The sequence below is a fragment of the Mesoplodon mirus genome (genome assembly GCF_964341445.2).
Source record: "Mesoplodon mirus genome assembly, chromosome: 5".
In the NCBI taxonomy this organism is placed as follows: Eukaryota; Metazoa; Chordata; class Mammalia; order Artiodactyla; family Ziphiidae; genus Mesoplodon; species Mesoplodon mirus.
In genome coordinates, this window is record NC_138980.1 from 121,521,837 (window position 1) to 121,540,924 (window position 19,088).

At 42.0% G+C, this 19,088-nt stretch overlaps 1 protein-coding gene across 1 annotated transcript; it reads right to left on the reverse strand.

Annotated features, from left to right (window-relative positions):
• Positions 1-1,492: 1,492 nt before the first annotated feature.
• LOC309804641 (S-methylmethionine--homocysteine S-methyltransferase BHMT2) lies at positions 1,493-19,046 on the reverse strand. The gene is made up of 8 exons (XM_082622065.1): positions 18,978-19,046; positions 14,345-14,477; positions 12,068-12,159; positions 10,912-11,103; positions 9,285-9,432; positions 6,135-6,317; positions 5,644-5,872; positions 1,493-2,432 (listed from the first exon to the last, which is right to left on the reverse strand). Exons 1-8 carry the CDS (start codon positions 19,008-19,010, stop codon positions 2,351-2,353), a joined length of 1,092 nt encoding a protein of 363 aa, XP_082478191.1. The 5' UTR covers positions 19,011-19,046; the 3' UTR covers positions 1,493-2,350.
• Positions 19,047-19,088: the final 42 nt, after the last annotated feature.

Sequence of the window (19,088 nt, forward strand, 5' to 3'; positions counted from 1 at the left end):
GGCCTCTCCCGTTGCAGAGCACAGGCTCCGGACGCGCAGGCTCAGCGGCCATGGCTCACGGGCCCAGCTGCTCCGCGGCATGTGGGATCTTCCCAGACCGGGGCACGAACCCGTGTCCCCTGCATCAGCAGGCGGACTCTCAACCACTGCGCCACCAGGGAAGCCCTGAACTTTTTTTTAATACAAGTATCCAGTGGCTTTAATTACTATGTTATATATAGTGGTTATCTGGCAAGGCCACACCTTCCTCACTGTCTCTCTTTATCTAATTTTCTCATAACCCCTAGAATATACCCCCTGCCCCCATGTGCACTTGAGAGTTTGCATGTCTATTTCCCCTCAATACTCATGATTTTTTCCCCTTGGGATTATATTACATTTATTAATCAATTTAGAACAACTTTGTATCTTAAAATATTGTCTTTCTCTTTATGAGCATGTGTGTAGATTTATTCGTCTTATTTTGCATCCTCAACTTTCCTTCAACAGCTCTTACACAGTTTTTGTAATATTATTCCTAGATATTTAATCATTTTGCTGAAAAAATAAAATAGATCTTTATTTCCACTATACTTTCAAAATCATTGTCAAGTGTATATAGAGAAGCAATGACTTTTGTATATAAAATTTTTAACCCGTCACTTTACTGAATTCTCCTGTTGTTTGTAAGAGCTTTCCAGATGATCTTCTTGAGATTTCTAGCTATATAACCATTTCATCTACATAAAATATAATTTTCACTTTTCCATTATTTTTAATTATCTAAATGTATTTTCTAGGCAATAACAGTGGAGGACTGAGCATACTTTTCTGACTTTATTTTGGGGCATAATTATTAAATTGGAGTTAGAACCACATGCTTTGAAATACTTTTCCCCAATATGTTTTTATTATTATCTATAATAAAATGTGATCCAATTACTATATAAATTTTGAATCTTTCAATCTAGGAAATCTTTTTTTTTTTTTTTTTTTTTGTGGTATGCGGGCCTCTCACTGTTGTGGCCTCTCCCGTTGCGGAGCACAGGCTCCGGACGCGCAGGCTCAGCGGCCATGGCTCACGGGCCCAGCCGCTCCGCGGCACGTGGGACCCTCCCGGACCGGGGCACGAACCCGCGTCCCCTGCATCGGCAGGCAGACTCTCAACCACTGCGCCACCAGGGAAGCCCTAGGAAATCTATTTTTTAAGGACTTTATTTGTACCTGTTTGTCTCTTGGAAGTTTTATCAACTTCCATCTCATCAACATTCTATTCTGAGCATTGCACTTACTAACCCAAAATGAAACCTGTGTGTTTCATAAATGTAGGTTGGCTTTTGTCATATATATATATATGATAGAGAGGAGAGAGAGAGAGAGAAAGAGAGAGAGAAGCAAGAGCTTGGAACATAAGTAATAAATGCTTGTTGTTATTACTATTCCAAAGAATGTCCGTAAAATTTAAAGTATTCAAACACTTTTATAAAAGGTAAATTATTTTTAATTTCATTGTTACAAATTGATACATTGTTTTGAAAAATAGAATTTAGCATGTAGCAAATAGCTCAAACATAAGTCAAGAAAATATTAGACCAAGATAGATTTGAACTCTGACTTTTAAAAAGGTCTTCCAAAACTGTTTATCTATTTTTATTTATTTTAAACAATTAACATAAGTATCTCATTGAGCATCTATTAGTATGCCTGGCACAATGATAAATACTTTAAGGAAAAATATAAGAAGCATATCACATTGTCCTTGTCCTTAGTAGTTTATAATCTAGCTATTTGTGATTATATAGACACATTTTAAAAATCATCTCTGAAAGTAATCACTTTGGAAGGTTATATGATTATTTCAAAAAATCCTAAAACAGTTTTTGCATCTTTTCCTTTGTGATTGCCTTTGGAGTCATTATACAAATCATTTAAGAAAGGCAGACTCATTACTTTCATTTTAGTTTAGAACGCTGCTCTATCCTCCTTCTGTACCTAGTTTAGTCTCTGTAATTAATCACTGGGTTTGTTGCTCACAGACTTCGTTATTTTAAAATCTCAAATTCACCCTAAAAGACAAGTTTCACTATTCTTGATTCCCTTCAAAAGCATGTCCTGTAGCATTACTGGACAGTAAGTACCTGGAGGACGAGAAGCCTTTCGCATCAGCTTTGCATCTCCCCCAGCATCCTGCTCTGAGCTTAAGCACAGCAGGAATGCAATACTCATCCTGTGTTGAATTGACAGCACATTAGCTGTTCAGCAGCTGGAGACATCAGGGTGGCCTGAGGATAGAGGCGAGGAAGGGTTCCAGATGGGGCTTGAGGGGGATTTCTTTCCATTCTGCTATTTCAGTGTTTTCTTTCATTACTCCTTAGGCGTCTGGCTTTGACAATGAAGGACAGAAAGGTCTGCCTGAAGCTGGCAGCAGATTCTCCCAATACTCCCTTCTAGCCCTGTGTTTTAAAAAATATATAGTTAATTGATTAAAAGATTCATGTCTATTTTATGAGTCCAATACTTTATATATATATTGGCTAAATACTCATAAGTTTGGTGGATGACCAGGCTAAAGTAGAATTTCAGTTTCACCATACAGACAGAAAAACTATGCCCATATCCATTAATTCTAGGAGTCTTTCTACATTTCTATGCTCAATAACAATCACTGGGTTTCATACCACCTTTCAGAAAAAGACAACATGTTTGAATTTTACACGTTTTTGTGAATTATATTCATTCGGAAATTTCTAGCAGGGTCCTTCTAGCTCTACTCAATATTTTAACATAATGACAAGTATATGAAACCAGTTTTAAATGTAATGAGACAAAGTATAATTCTTCAAAAAGTAACCAAAAACAGAATACAAATTAATTTGTCAGTATTTGTGCCTTGTTTTTAGACAAAGAACACAAAGGTTCCTGGTCACAGACCTTTGTGTTAAATGTATTTTTATAGTTTTTTCCATTTTACCTATGAAACAATGAATAAACCAATATTTTTGGATGATGAAAATGTCAGAAATCTGGGGTGTCTACAGGCTTCTGGGTAATCACAAATTTTTGAGAACATCAGTATGTTTGGGAGTTTAGGGTACAAGGAATGTCTGGCTTTATTCTATAGAATAATGTTTTATTTGAAATTGCTAATGAATTTTAAGGATCCCTAGACAGTGTTTATTTAAAAAAGCCATTTCTCACTTATCTGAACTATTTTAATCATCATCAAAGTATCCTTTCCTCACCTTTTAATTATATTTCTTTTTTAAAGTCATTTTATTTAATTAGTTAACTTATTTTTTGGCTGCGTTGGGTCTTCATTGCTGTGTGCGGGCTTTCTCTAGTTGCAGTGAGCGGGGGCTACACTTCATTGCGGTGCGCAGGCTTCTCATTGCAGTGGCTTCTTTTGTTGTGCAGCACAGGCTCTAGGTGCGCAGGCTCAGTGGTTGCAGCACACGGGCCCTAGAGCGCCTGGGCTCAGTAGTTGTGGTGCACGGGCTTAGTTGCTCTGAGGCATGTGGGATCTTTCCCAGACCAGGGATCGAACCTGTGTCCCCTGCATTGGCAGGCGGATTCTTAACCACCATGCCACCAGGGAAGTCCCTATATTTCTATTTAGTACTTTTTTTTCTAAGCATGAGACCTATAAAAAAAATCTTCCTGGATAAATATCCATACCTCCCCAAAGAAATGTTTGCCTAAATGATTTCTTGCCTACTTCTACAATCTAAATTAATTTACGTTAGGAACGTTGTCCTAAATGTTCAAAAATGAAGACTGTTCTAAATTCTACTGAAATGGATAAAGAAGTACAAAATGGATTAAAGACATAACAGCTCTGATTAGAGAAGAGCAGAAATTGTGGTTAGTTTCTAAAAGATGGAAAAGATTGACAGGTGAGAGAGAGAGAGACAGAGAGAGAGAGAGAATGATTCAAAACAGAACAGTAATTCAAGGAGCCCCCAGAAAAATACCTTCAATAATAAAGTGATTGATTGTAACAAACAGTATAATTTAGATATTGGAAGACCTTAGAGAAGGTGAAGGTCTATTATTCTTCTTTCAACAATAAAAAAGAAAGTTAATTAGAAATTCCTATAAAACCAAACATTGTACAAAGAAAGTCCAACTATGAAGCAAATTAAAATATGGCCTGAGTTTGGACTATGGATGAAATCTAAGAGGAGAGAATCAATTTGACCTTAATGCTTGGAACGTTCTCTCACAAGGGGCTCAGGTTTTGTAAAATAGGTTTATTTCTCTTTCTCTTGGTTCTGCAGTGAATAATGTTTAGAAAATAGTGATCAGGGTACCAGGATATTAGATTGGAAATTTTATTGGTGGCACAAGATATGATAGATATCAGGTATTAAAGCAAGACAGACACTCTGCAGAAGTTTCAAAGTAGTTGCCTAAGAGCCAGTCAGATGCCTCACTTGACTCTACACTGGAAAATCTAGATCACAGAGACCAAAGGGTCAGCTACTTTGTGAGTGAAGATAGTGTGGTTAAATTGGGATCAGACCACACTCTCAGTTTGTCTCCTTAAAGGAAAGATGAAAAGTCTTCTAGCCAGTTTTGAGCCTAATAGGAGAGAGGGAGCCAGCCTGGGCATATTTAAAATCAGGCTCAAGAGAAACACCAGGAAGGAAAATGAGGCTCCCCAAAATAGTGTATATCTATAGTGACCTGCTGAGAAAGTTGGGATCTGAGGGCGAAGCAGAGAAAATTTTTCAGAGAAAAATGCAATGCCTGTGGCATGAGAAATACAGACAAAAGTTTCCAGTGGCAGCCTCTGAAGAACTGTAAATACACTCATGAGGATCTGCCAGGCCCAGAGAATGTGGTCTTCCTAATAGGGTGTCAATTAAGCAATACAAGTTTACTCCCTTTTCCATCTGCTCTCCTCTCTCTTTGAATCTGAAGAGGTCAGAAACGATGATTAGCAATATGGGAAGGGAGGGTTAGAAGCATAAGACAGAGAAAGAGAAAGATCAGACTGGCCTTCCCTGGTTTCCTGCATATTGAAATCTCCTGCTGGAAAAAACGAGATTTTCAGTTTGAAACATGTTCCAAGTCTTGATTTCACATGGAATTGAACACTTAATTACTGAATTGCCACTGTGTTTGCTTATACTGTGTTTGGTTATAAACCTTGATGATGTAAAAGTAGTTGTATACCTTAAAGAAACCAAGAGGTAGATGAGGGAGGAAAAGTAGAGGGAAATGGAGGAAGCAATTCTTATTTTACAGAGAATGGAATCAAGAGATACTGCCTCATATTGATGGATTAAAAAACAAGTAGTTAAACATGAAATTCAAACTTGTAAAGATCACCTACAGAACAAGCAAAAATGTAATAAGTCAAATTTGTGAAAAGGAGATCAGGGCAAGGGGGAAGATTATGTGATTTAAATCCCTCAGCTTTCATAAAGGGTAATTACCACTTAAAATTGATAAAACAAGAAATAGAAAAATAAGACTTTAAAACATAAATGGCAAACAGGTTACCCCTGGAATGGGATGGGTGTCAGAAATGGGCAGCTTTTACCTTTCATTTTGTATACTTCTATACTTTTGAATTTGTATTACCATGTGCATGCAAAATGCTAACAATAAATAAAATGAGATTAGAGGAAAACAGTAAGTTAATTTAAAAATTCCTACCTGGCTCTAATCCAGGGTTTGGTGTGCATGTTGAGACCACTTCCCCAGCTGCCATGTTTGTCAGAAGACGGAGGCAAAAATCCCCTTTCCGGGGCCAGCTCCTCTGCAATGGCCCTGATGTGGTAGGGCTCAAATCCACAGCACCCGCCTATGTACCTGACCCCCAGGTTGTAGGCCTCTCTGGCATATTTTTGAATATCCCATCTGGTTGCAACTCTGGGCTCCAGTGCTGTAATACAATAGTTATGGCACTTCTGTTACCATCTCTATTTTCAAACAATCGATGCTCAAGGGGTATTTTCTTTTTTCAATGAAGAAACTATAAATTTTAGAGTATGAATTCCTCAGATAGCTAATTTTTGGTTAACACTGAATGTCTTTGTCTTATACAGTCTCGTATCGTAAGTCTGTACCGTAGTTGTTCATTTATAGCCATTTCCGTTTTGTCACAACAAGAAACCACAGGGTCTCTAATATGTGCCTGAGCTTACCGAAGGGATATTCGGGGAGATCCACAAACCCTCCTTTGCCACAGTCGGGCATGTGGAACCCCAGGGGCTGCACCATCAAGTGTGCTTTCAGTCCTGCAGCCCATAGGCCTTCCTTCATGAGTCTCATTGTCTTCAGGCTGGTCCAGGGCCCAAATCGGCAGTTCACACCAACAATTGAAGCCCCTATGCAAAGAAATACATTTATTTACTTGTTTCACAATTTATTTACTTGTTTATTTTTTAAAATTGAAGTATAGTTGATTTACAATGTTGTGTTAGTTTCAGATGTACAGTCAAGTGATTCAGTTATACATATATACTTTTTCAGATTCTTCTTCATTATAGGTTATTACAAGATATTGAATATAGTTCCCTGTGCTATACAGTAGGTCCTTGTTGTTTATCTATTTTATATATAGGAGTGTGTATCTGTTAATCCCAAACTCCTAATTTTCCCCTCCCCCCTCCCTGTTTCCCTTTGGGAACCATAAGTTTGTTTTCTGTGTTTGTGAGCCTATTTCTGTTTGGTAAATAAGTTCATTTGTATCATTTTATTAGATTCCACATATAAGTGATATGATATTTGTCTTTCTCTGTCTGGCTTTGTTTCTATACACTAACAACAAAACATCAGGAAAAGAAATTAAGGAAACAGTTGCATTTACTGTTGCATCAAAAAGAATAAAATACCTAGGAATAAACCCACCTAAGGAGGCAAAAGACCTGTACTCCAAAAACTATAAGACACTGATGAAAGAAACTGAAGACAACACAAACAGATGGAAAGATATACAGTGTTCTTGGATTGGAAGAATCAATATTTTTTTTTTTTTTTTTTTTACAGCTTACCCTTCCCCCTCCCCATATCCTCAAGTCCATTCTCTAGTAGGTCTGTGTCTTTATTCCTGTCTTACCCCTATGTTCTTCATGACATTTTTTTTTCTTAAATTCCATATATATGTGTTAGCATACAGTATTTGTCTTTCTCTTTCTGACTTACTTCACTCTGTATGACAGACTCTAGGTCTATCCACCTCATTACAAATAGCTCAATTTCATTTCTTTTTTTTTTTTTTTTTTTTTTTTTTGCTGTACGCGGGCCTCTCACTGTTGTGGCCTCTCCCGTTGCGGAGCACAGGCTCCGGACGCACAGGCTCCGGACGCACAGGCTCAGCGGCCATGGCTCACGGGCCCAGCCGCTCCGCGGCATATGGGATCCTCCCAGACCGGGGCACGAACCCGTATCCCCTGCATCGGCAGGCGGACTCTCAACCACTGCGCCACCAGGGAGGCCCAATTTCATTTCTTTTTATGGCTGAGTAATATTCCATTGTATATATGTGCCACATCTTCTTTATCCATTCATCCGATGATGGACACTTAGGTTGTTTCCATCTCCGGGCTATTGTAAATAGGGCTGCTATGAACATTTTGGTACATGTCTCTTTTTTTTTTTTTTTTTTTTTTTCGGTACGCGGGCCTCTCACTGTTGTGGCCTCTCCCGTTGCGGAGCACAGGCTCCGGATGCGCAGGCTCAGCAGCCATGGCTCACGGGCCCAGCCGCTCCGCGGCATATGGGATCCTCCCAGACCGGGGCACAAACCCGTATCCCCTGCATCGGCAGGCGGACTCTCAACCACTGCGCCACCAGGGAGGCCCCATGTCTCTTTTTGAATTATGGTTTTCTCGGGGTATATGCCCAGTAGTGGGATTGCTGGGTCATATGGTAGTTCTATTTGTAGTTTTTTAAGGAACCTCCATACCGTTCTCCATAGTGGCTGTACCAATTCACATTCCCACCAGCAGTGCAAGAGTGTTCCCTTTTTTCCACACCCTCTCCAGCATTTATTGTTTCTAGATTTTTTGATGATGGCCATTCTGACTGGTGTGAGATGATATCTCATTGTAGTTTTGATTTGCATTTCTCTAATGAGTAAAGATGTTGAGCATCCTTTCATGTGTTTGTTGGCAGTCTGTATATCTTCTGTGGAGAAATGTCTATTTAGGTCTTCTGCCCATTTTTGGATTGGGTTGTTTGTTTTTTTGTTATTGAGCTGCATGAGCTGTTTATAAATTTTGGAGATTAATCCTTTGTCAGTTGCTTCATTTGCAAATATTTTCTCCCATTCTGAGGGTTGTCTTTTGGTCTTGTTTATGGTTTCCTTTGCTGTGCAAAAGCTTTGAAGTTTCATTAGGTCCCATGTGTTTATTTTTGTCTTTATTTCCATTTCTCTAGGAGGTGGGTCAAAAAGGATCTTGCTCTGATTTATGTCATAGAGTGTTCTGCCTATGTTTTCCTCTAAGAGTTTGATAGTGTCTGGCCTTACATTTAGGTCTTTAATCCATTTTGAGCTTATTTTTGTGTATGGTGTTAGGGAGTGATCTAATCTCATACTTTTACATGTCCCTATCCAGTTTTCCCAGCACCACTTATTGAAGAGACTGTCCTTTCTCCACTGTACATGGAAGAATCAATATTTTTAAATGACCGTACTACCCAAGGCAATCTATAGATTCAGTGCAATCCCTACCAAATTACCAATGGCATTTTTCAGAGATCTAGAACAAATAATTTAAAAATTTGTATGAAGACACAAAAGACCCTGAATAGCCAAAACAATCTTTTTTTTTTTTTTTTTTTTTTTTTTTGTGGTACGCGGGCCTCTCACTGTTGTGGCCTCTCCCGTTGCGGAGCACAGGCTCTGGATGCGCAGGCTCAGCGGCCATGGCTCACGGGCCCAGCCGCTCCGCGGCATATGGGATCCTCCCAGACCGGGGCACGAACCCGTATCCCCTGCATCGGCAGGCGGACTCTCAACCACCGCGCCACCAGGGAGGCCCGCCAAAACAATCTTGAGAAGGAGGAACAGAGCTGGAGGAATCATGCGCCCTGACTTCAGACTATACCACAAAGCTACAGTCTTCAAAACAGTATGGTACTGGCACAAAAACAGACACAAAGATCTTTGTTTTCTTTTTTAATAGTTGGAAGGTGTCTTAGAAATTAGCTGTCCCCCTCCACCTCCTAAGTTTTACAGATAAAGAGATCGATTCCAATTAATGTTTTTATTTCTGAACTGCTCTCCCAATGTTAAGAAACATTTCATAAACAATAACTGAACTGCTTATCACATCATGGGTCCACATTACCTGCCCTCACCAGCTTCACAGCACATTCTCCAGGTGTTACACCATGCATGTCTCCCTCTGGGCCTATGCACATGGTGGCTGCCACGGGTTTTCTGGCTTCTTTTAAGACTTCCACAGCCCACACAGCTTCTTCAGCATGTTCAAAATACTAAGAGAAAGTTCATGTTCTTCTATTGGTCCAAATATAAAGCAGATTTTGAGTGGTAGACCACAAATGTTACAAAAACAGCTATAACAATTACCAAATATATGTGATAAAATGTGCTAAGAAATGTGTCTCTATCAGACTGACTACAGAATACTTTTCTGAGTAAATATTTTAATTCCTTTAACAATAACATATAGGTTTTCATTCAGATATCATACTAAAAAAGGTTTTAAAGTAACTGAGTATTTAAAATCATACTTTTGAAGGAACAAAAGTTTTGCTAATAAATTTTGGACTCATTTTTTATGGAACTTGGGTGATCTCTGCAGAATAATTGTTGATCATGCTTTACAATTCAAAATACTTTTATATTCACTTCTAGTTCGATATTCTAAACTGCTCCATAAAGTAAGAAGGGAAATCTGATTATTTCCCCAGATGAGAACATCGAGGCACAGAGAAGGGAGGGGTAGCTACTGAGTGTCTTTGCCAATGGTAGACAGGACACCTTGTCTGGTAAACCGAGGCCATTTGCAGGGGTGCTTCCCAGGAAACCCCATAAGTGCCACAATTGAAAAGCTGAACTTAATTTAAGTAAGCGGAGAAAAGCTAGCAGAAATCTCCCTGTTTCTTCCTTTTTGACTTAGATTCTGCAGAAGCAGTGTGTGAGGAATGGCAGAGAAAGTCAACAGAGAGATTCTTAAAAAAACAAACTTGTGGGGCCTCCCTGGTGGCGCAGTGGTTGAGAGTCCGCCTGCCGATGCAGGGGATACGGGTTCGTGCCCCGGTCTGGGAGGATCCCATATGCCGCGGAGCGGCTGGGCCCGTGAGCCATGGCCGCTGGGCCTGCACGTCCGGAGCCTGTGCTCCGCAACGGGAGAGGCCACAACAGTGAGAGGCCCGCATACCGCAAAAAGAAAAAAAAAAAAAAACAAAAAAAAAACAAACTTGTGTTCTCATCCATCTGGAGAACATATAGGGCAGAGTTTGTGTTCATTTCTGTAGATGATTTTTTCCTGGTGGGTTAGCCAGGCTTGGGTAGCCCTAAGCCTTGGGAAGGTTGACGTAGCAAGGTTTTCAGTAAGTTTAGTAGGGCGATTGGGGAACTAGCAGTTGGGAGGCTATTGTCCTTGTTGGGGGTGAAGAGCTGGGTTGAGGCCTTGACTCTAGATGGTAGCAATCATGATGGGAAATAGGGAGGTGGGAGAAAGAGGATATTCCAGGCCTTCATATCCAGTCAGTGACAATGCTTATTGATTCTAACTTCAAAATATCGCTCAGATGTTATAGCTTTAGTGAAAGCAGAGAGATGGGAGTGAGCAAGGCAGGGATGGAGGAGGGCAAGGAAACTACTACTTAGCACTGAGTGTTAATGGTGAGGCCTGAACAGCCGCCTACCCTCTAGGCTTTACTCCCCAACAGCCTCTATCCTCCCCACCACAGCTCCTTCCAGCCCTGCCCCTTTAATGCTAGGCTTACCTCTGCAATCAGGAAGTCCACATTTTTCCTGGCAAAAATCTCTAGCTGTAGTCGAAAAAGTTTTTTAATTCTAGCTTCATCCTTGTGGTGTTTGTACAACGATGTCTGGCAGATCCCCCCTGCTACCAAAGCATCACCTTTGTTGGCCACTTCTCTGGCAAGGTCACAGGCAGCGGTGTTTACAGCTTCCCACTGAGGTTAGACAGCAAGAGTACACATGGTGAGCCTGGCATTTTAAAGGTGAGATATAACAGATATCAAAGGGGGCAATGAGCAAGTAGCTTGAGCACAAGTCGCGGGTTTAAACTGCAATTCGAGAAGACGAGCAGAGTTGGGTATCATCTCCTCTACTCTCAGTGAGCTTGTATGTCCATATTGTACTTACCACACTGGATTTTAGTAAATGCTCATTTGTTTGTCTCCCATGCTTGACTGTGAGCCACTTCAGAATAGCGTCTATGCCTTTGTATCATCTTTGTATCTAGCATAGAGAATGGACTATAACAGGTACTCAATAAATGTTGGTTGGTTGAATGAATAAATGGGCATTAACGTTTACAAGTATTAATACTTTATATTTGCAGAATATCTCATAATACTTCCACATCCTTACCCACTTTTCTCAACAACCCTATGCATGTAAGCATCAGTTATCTCCATTTGGCAGAGTAAACCAGTGCTCCATGCCTTTAAGTGTCTAACACAAAGTCACACAACCAATAGGTGGCAAAGTTGGGTATAAAACCCAATTCTCCTCATTCCTAGGCCAGTGCTGTGTTCCCTAGGACCGCCCTGTCTCCACATGGACAAGTCAGAAAAGAAGAATGTGAAATGAGATGATAACAAGAGCATCTATAAAGTGTTCTTTCCCTACAAAAACATATCACAGAAGGATGGTCATGCCCTTCTAATGGCATATTTTCTCCCAGTCCTACCCCCTCCCCTAGATAAAGAGACAGAAAATGCTTATTTATTTAGTACATATATGTTTACATCATGATTAATTACTGGATAGATATTTTATGTGGAGGAGTTTGTAATAAAGTGTAGTAACACATGAGGTCAATTCCATGGATTCCCATCAAGAGGTTATTTTTATTATAGATGATCCCTCTCCCCGCCCCTCCCTGCTCCCACCTGCCCCATTATCATTTACCTGACTTTCCATTTTGTCCTCACTGGCAGAAAAGGTGAAAGTCTGCATGACATTTGATCCCGCTCTCAAGAATTCCATGTGAAGCTGACGAACTACAAAGGAGTTGTTTTTTCCATTGAAATTAAAAAAGTAAAAATCACAGAAGCTATCATTTTCAGCGGCAGCTCATCCACTCACATCTCTTTCAATCATACACAATTTCAAATCTGGTACTTATAAAGAAATTCAGATTCAGGTCAGCAGAATTTAAGGGCAAGGCAGAGTCCATACCAAATGGGGGCTGTTTAGAGTAGCCTCATGTTGACCTGCCAGTGGGCCCCATGGCCTGGTGCAGTCACATGCAGACACTAAGGCCCAGTTGGCCAACTGTCCCTTGGTCTCTTGGTCTAGAGAGGGTTTATTCATTTGCCGGTGTCATGAAGGATGTAGCTCATCTGCTTACAGTCAGCACTGGGGAGCCCTCAAAGTAGGATGAGGGAATTCTCACAGTGGGCAGAATGCATATGGGTGGCACCCCCATCAAGTGTATTCAATAGCAAGCAGCTGGGGAGACGCAGTCAGGGAGCTTTCCCTGGCCCATCAGAAACTCCTTCCTCTCTCTTCATCTCCTCCCCACCTCAGTCTTTATCCTTGTTATTTCAACACTTTCTTCCTGGTTGAGCAAAGAAGAATTTTCTAAAATTAAGAATGAGTTCTTCTTGGGTCAGATGAAATCTTCCTGCTAACACCAGAAAGACAAAACTCTGTCCTACCATATAACTCTGGGTGTCTGATGAAACAGTAATCATGGCCATTGGGTACTTATATGGGCATTTCAAGTGGGTTAATTCACAAGTCCTCACAACCAGCCCATGTCATGCCCCCGTGTGACAGATCAAGAAACGGATCCTCAGAGATCAAATGACTTGTTCAAGGTCACTCAGCTGGTCAGTAGATGGACCTAGACATGACCCCATGTTTGTCTGATACACTGTGTATATATGAATAAAATCAGAGTGGATCAAAAGTTCCATTCCCAGCTTGTATCCCGTTTCACCCATATCTTCTTTGGCTTTATTTCCCACTTTCAGTTAGAACAGCAAATATAAAAAAGAGCAAACATAGAAATAAAGTTCCAATTTGATGTTACTAACCAATCCTATCACAGTTTCTACCTCCAACTCTTTTTTTTTCAGCCAGGAGGATGAGGTATAACTGTGTTTATTTCTTTGTCCCTCCCCTCCACTCAACAGAACCTGGCTGTCTACTGTCTATATTCTGTTAAGCTGGTGGTTACCATTAATTGTCCCTACCAAATGTACTGTTTTAATATCATATGCAAATTAGCCAGAAGGATGAATCTGAAGCAATAACAGTTTTACTATGTTAAGGAAACTCTTGAATATACAAGATAAATATTCATGGAACAAATATTGGTATGTATATTTTAGCACTCCCTGAATATGAGGATGCAAGTGTGTGTGTGTGTGTGTGTGTCTGTGTAGAGGAGAGAGGAGCCCTTTCTTCAGCTCGTGTACTGCCACCGTCTCCACATCTTGGCAGTTTTGGCAAGTGAAACAGTCCCTAGAAAATGCTCGCAGAACTTCCCTGATGGCGCAGTGGTTAAGAATCTATCTGCTGATGGGGCTTCCCTGGTGGCACAGTGGTTGAGAGTTCGCCTGCTGATGCAGGGGACACGGGTTCGTGCCCCGGTCCGGGAAGATCCCACATGCCGCGGAGCGGCTGGGCCCGTGAGCCATGGCCACTGAGCCTGCGCGTCTGGAGACTGTGCTCCGCAACGGGAGAGGCCACAACAGTGAGAGGCCCGCGTACCACAAAAAAAAAAACAAAAAAAAAAACAAAAAAAAGAATCCATCTGCCAATGCAGGCATCACGGGTTCAGTCCTTGGTCTGGGAAGATCCCACATGCCGAGGAGCAACGAAGCCCATGAGCCACAACTACTGAGCCCGTGTGCCACAACTACTGAGCCCATGAGCCACAACTACTGAGCCCGTGTGCCACAACTACTGAAGCCTGCACGCCTAGAGCCCATGCTCTTCAACAAGAGAAGCCACCACAATGAGAAGCCTGCGCACCACAACAAAGAGTAGCCCCCCCTCGCCGCAACTAGAGAAAGCATGCACGCAGCAACGAAGACCCAGTGCAGACAAAAATAAATAAATAAATAAAACAAATTAATTTTTTTAAAAAAGAAAATGCTCGCTTTTATCTTCTCTCAGTCAGATTTAAGCAAAATGTCACCCAGATAAATACTCAGGGGTGATGCTGGCACCGACCTGCATTTGGATGTTCTACTACAGCTTCTGAAGTCCAGAGCCCGGCCTTCACGTAGCCCCTCTTCTCCAGAGTTATGAGAAAGCTGCCGTCTCCAACCACAACCTCCCCACTATCCAGACGTTCCAAAATGCCCTGAAGAAGAGAAAGAAAAATCACCTAAGACCCCTCTTTTTTTTTCCCTAAAAGCAGTTTCTAATTTTAGGAAAGGTGGTACAATGCTCTCACAGCTCCAGTTCTGTTGAAATCATCCGTGCCTAATAGTATTTCGGAAAGATTGAGAATACTCTATTATTGGACAATCTAGGTACTTGTTTTGTGCAAAGTTCTGTGACTATTTTTTCTCAAATACAATTTAATCTGAGTCAAATTGTAGTTAGAGTGCTGATTCCATAATGGTTATTTTGGTTTTTCAAGATGTTTGTGGCAGACACTGCTAGTCACCTAATGTGCATTTTTTTCTCCTCTTCTTTGCTAATATATTTTGTTTGGGGAGACAATGTCCCCAACTTAAAAAAATCCTCAGGCTCCTTTGCTGAGTGGGGTGGCCATGTGACACAGTGGTGGCCAATGGGAAATAAGTGAAAGTCTGCTGAAGATTTCTAGAAAAGTTTTGCTTTCCTGATACAGATGCCCACTCCCTTCCCTCCTGTCCCTTTTTCTCTGTCCTGTCTGGAATGTCAACTTAAGCCCTGGAGGTATAGCCATCACCTTGCAGCCATGCCACCGAAAGCCACACGCAGGCTGATAACCGCAGCCTGGTGTCTTAATGACATCTTGAAGTAGCTGCAGAGGCCATGGACGGTGACCGTCCGCTAGACCTCTCGTTAGATGAGAAAAATAAACCTCTTTTGTGTGTGAACCACTGGACATAATCCTATTGGACACAACATTTTATAATTATACCCTACATTTTCCAGCATGTTCACAGACACGTTATCATTTGGTACTCTTAACAACTTTGGGAGCTAGGCAAGGCGGATAGTTTTTATTCCCACTTTATAAATGAGGAAGCTGAGGTTCAGAGAGGCTAAGTGACTTGCTCAAGATCACAGAGCTCAGTAAGTGAAAAAGCAGACATCAGACCTTCTAAATTCCTAACCTAGTCTCTATTTACCACCTTTCTAGTCAGCCCACCCATAATCTGAATATAAGGTTGCATCCAGGGCAGTTATCCAAAGCTATGGTTTCCATTGTCTACAAAGTGTTTCCCCAGATACCTGAATGGCTCGCCCTCTGATTTTCTTCAGGTCTTTGGTCAAGTGTCATTTTTTCAGAGAGAACTTCCCTGCGATTTATAAAAACTGCAAACACCCCCATGGGGATCCTTATCCCTCTTGTATAGACTGCATTAGTTGAAGATACAGCCTTTTGTTGAAAATACCAGCCAGTTCCTCTCAGCCCTGCCTACAGCTGGACACAGAGCAGTGCATGAATGGGGGAGGAAAGGCTCCCGCTGCCCCTTCTAACCAGTCATGTCTGCGGCCCAGGAAGGTACATTAGAAGCGGTTGCCCTGAGGCTAAGTACCAGGCCACTATCTCCACCACATCTCCATTTTCCTGTGGAGGGAAGTGGAATGGAGCTCAGCTCTGTTAACCATAAACACTATTTTGACAGAGAGAGCTCCTGACTCTGGTTATTTTCCCAGGTTTTATATCTAAAGATGAATTTTAGCTGAATGTAGAAGAAATGTCAATGTATTCTATGGTTCTCACCTCTCTCCCTACTCCCTCCATGAAATGAAATTTGCTCTTTTCATTTTGGACTTTCAAAATAGGAAAATGACTTAAACTTTCAGCTTTCATTGAGACCTTCCCACATGCCAGGTCCAGTTCTAGGCAGGAGGGGTAAATGCTGGAATAAGACATGGTCCTTGCCCTCAAGAAGCTCCAAGTCTGGCTACCTTGGGGAAGGCCATTAGGTCAACAGATTATCACAGCACAGTGTAATAAATGTTGCAGAGGGACATAGAAGAGAGAGTCAGAGGTATCTGCATCTTTCTAAAATTGCATCTTGAAAATCTAACACATTCAATGAAGTTAACCAGATTAACCTCATCAGATTTAATACTACACGTCAAACAATGCCTCTAGAGGGGAAAAACATTAACACACAATTTGGTTGTTATAGGTTAGTCTGTTACCTCCCACCTCCAGTCTGTCATAGGTTTACACCAGGCATATCTATTCAACACATCTCACATATGTCCCCCCATCCTCACTGCCGCTGGGCTACTGAAATGGTCTCCAGTTCACTGCAGCCCACTCTAAACTATCTTCCATTGCTGCCAGAGCAGAGCTTTGCCTGACCTACTCTTATTCGTGATTACATCCTCCTTTGTCTCCTGCTTAAGTTCATACATCCTCTATTCCTGCATCTATCACCTGTGCTGCGTATCTGGTTACTTTCCTGTCACCTCTGTTTGGCTGTAAGATGCTTGAGGCTCTATCTCTATCACCTCATACAGCACCTAACAAAGAGTAGGCCCTTAATAAAATATGCCAAGAGTTAGCAGATGGACAGGACTGTTTTGAAAATGGCACATACCTCACATATGCTATAAGCTTGGTCCTGACAAGGAGGAAAAAGATGATACTCTTTACTAGAAAATTAGCTAGGATTTTAAGAAAATGACAGTGCAAATTTTGACTGTTGCCTTCATGATACCAAGTAAATGTAAGGCATTTTGATCTGTTATCTGGATGTTTGTCCAACATTTTAAATTTTGCCAGTTTTCTAAACAGCCATTAGCAAAATAAGTAAATTATCAATATTTGAATTCAGAGCATCTTTTAGCCCCTCCTTCACCACTAGACTTACCACCTCAGTTAACTGCTAACACCTATATGATCTAAAGCCAGCTCTAGAATGACAGAATTGTGTAAAATAAAGAGCACTGTAAATTATTTGCAGTATATTTACATTTTCATTCCATCTTCCCTTTCAGTGTGGCAGTGACTCTGCGTTGGATCTGATGGTGATCTCTGAGAGGCATTTATGCCCTCCTTTTGCAGATAACAGTATCTAGACCTCTTGGATTTAAGATCTGGCTTCAGGGCACCTCTATTCATACACAGAGGAGTAGACCAACTTCACCCTATGGCAGGAAGCTGCCAGAGGTCCATCTGCCTGAAATTGCCACCAGGACTGCTCTTTTGGATTAAAGAAGCAATTGGAGGTGTCCTCTGTAGCAGTTAAATGAATTCTTAAAATGCACCTGTTAGCTGAGCAGAGAGGTGAGGTTAGCTCTGCCCCACTAACGTTTTAACTCCCACGTACACATTAACGTGGATTCTCATACGATCATCTTGGTGTTGCAAAGAGCAGAGGCCAGGAAAAATAGAACAGGGACAGCACATTTTTTAAAAAACCTTTAAAAAAATGAACTGTAAAAGTGAACATAGTATTAGAGAAAGTTCAGAGAAAGAAGTCAGCACAATGTTCTTTGCTTCTTTTTCTTTTTATCATGCTCATTTGCTTCAATGCCCATATTTTACCTTTATAATCAGAAAAGCATAACCAGAATATGTTTTTTTGTTAAGTTTTTTAAACCTATATTCCACATCTTACGTAACTACTACCATTATTGTGTCCTTCCTTACAGTGTGTGTATAAATATTTTTATGTAGTTGGGATCAGTCTGTGATATATCTCCTTTTGTAACTTAACATTGCAAAGCACTTTGCCTGTTCCCATACTTAGCTTTTTAATTGGCTGCCTAATAACTTATTACGTGGATGCACTTTATTTACGGAGCCCACTATTGCAGGGCATCTTGGTTGTTCCTATCTTTTTAGTATTACTAAATAAAACGGTGGTGCACATCCCCTCTTCCTTGCCCACCCTCTCTTCTGAATTAGGGAGCACAGGTGGGTTGCCTCGAGGAGTTTGGAGATGTCCCGCGTCCAAGTTCATGCCCTTTTCCTAATTTTGTTTTGTCACCCCTTCTCCCCACCACACACACATCCAGCGTAAAAATGGGGGAACAGGGCGACAGCTGGCGAGCAGATCGGGAAAGGGGAGCCGGGAGACCCAGACTGCGGCGTGAGATGAGGCGGAGGCCCCACCCCTGGCTCCGCGCACCCCACCCTCCATCCCCGCCGCGGGTCTAGGGGTGTGCATGCCCGGGACCGGTTTCAAGCCAGTCCGAGGCTTGGGAGACCAGGCAACGGCCCTTCCCAAACACACGAGGGGCACGAGCACTGGGGCCATTGAGTCGAAGAGCTGTAGGTGCGGGCGGGCGGAGGGCAGGAAATGTGAGCGCGGCCTGAGTCCGAAGGCTAGACTTCAAACCCCTGCTCCACCTGGACTAGATCGGTGACCCTGAGCTAGCTGACGGACTCTGAGCCTCAGTTTCCTCACCTATAAAATGGGAATAAACGTGAAGAGGAGATAAGTTGCATGAAGCACTCGCGCAGTGCAGGGCAGCGAGTCAAGGCTCCATAAATGCTACCCAATATTGTTATCTCATCCTGACACCTAGGCAGTACCGTCGTCCAGGCGATTCGCGAGCGGGTAAACCGAGGCTCAGAGCCGTCCAGGTGCCTCGCCCAGGCAGCAGAGCTTGATTAGGGGCTGAGGTGAAGCCCCGCGGCCAGGAGGGCTGAGTACCTCCCGGGTTCCCCGAAACTCACCTTCTTGGCTCTGGGGCTTCCGGCCAGTGCCATCGCGCAGCGGCTGTGGCGGGCGCTGAGTGGCGGGCAGCGCAAGGAGCCAGAAGCCCGCCCCTCGCCGAGGGGAGGGTC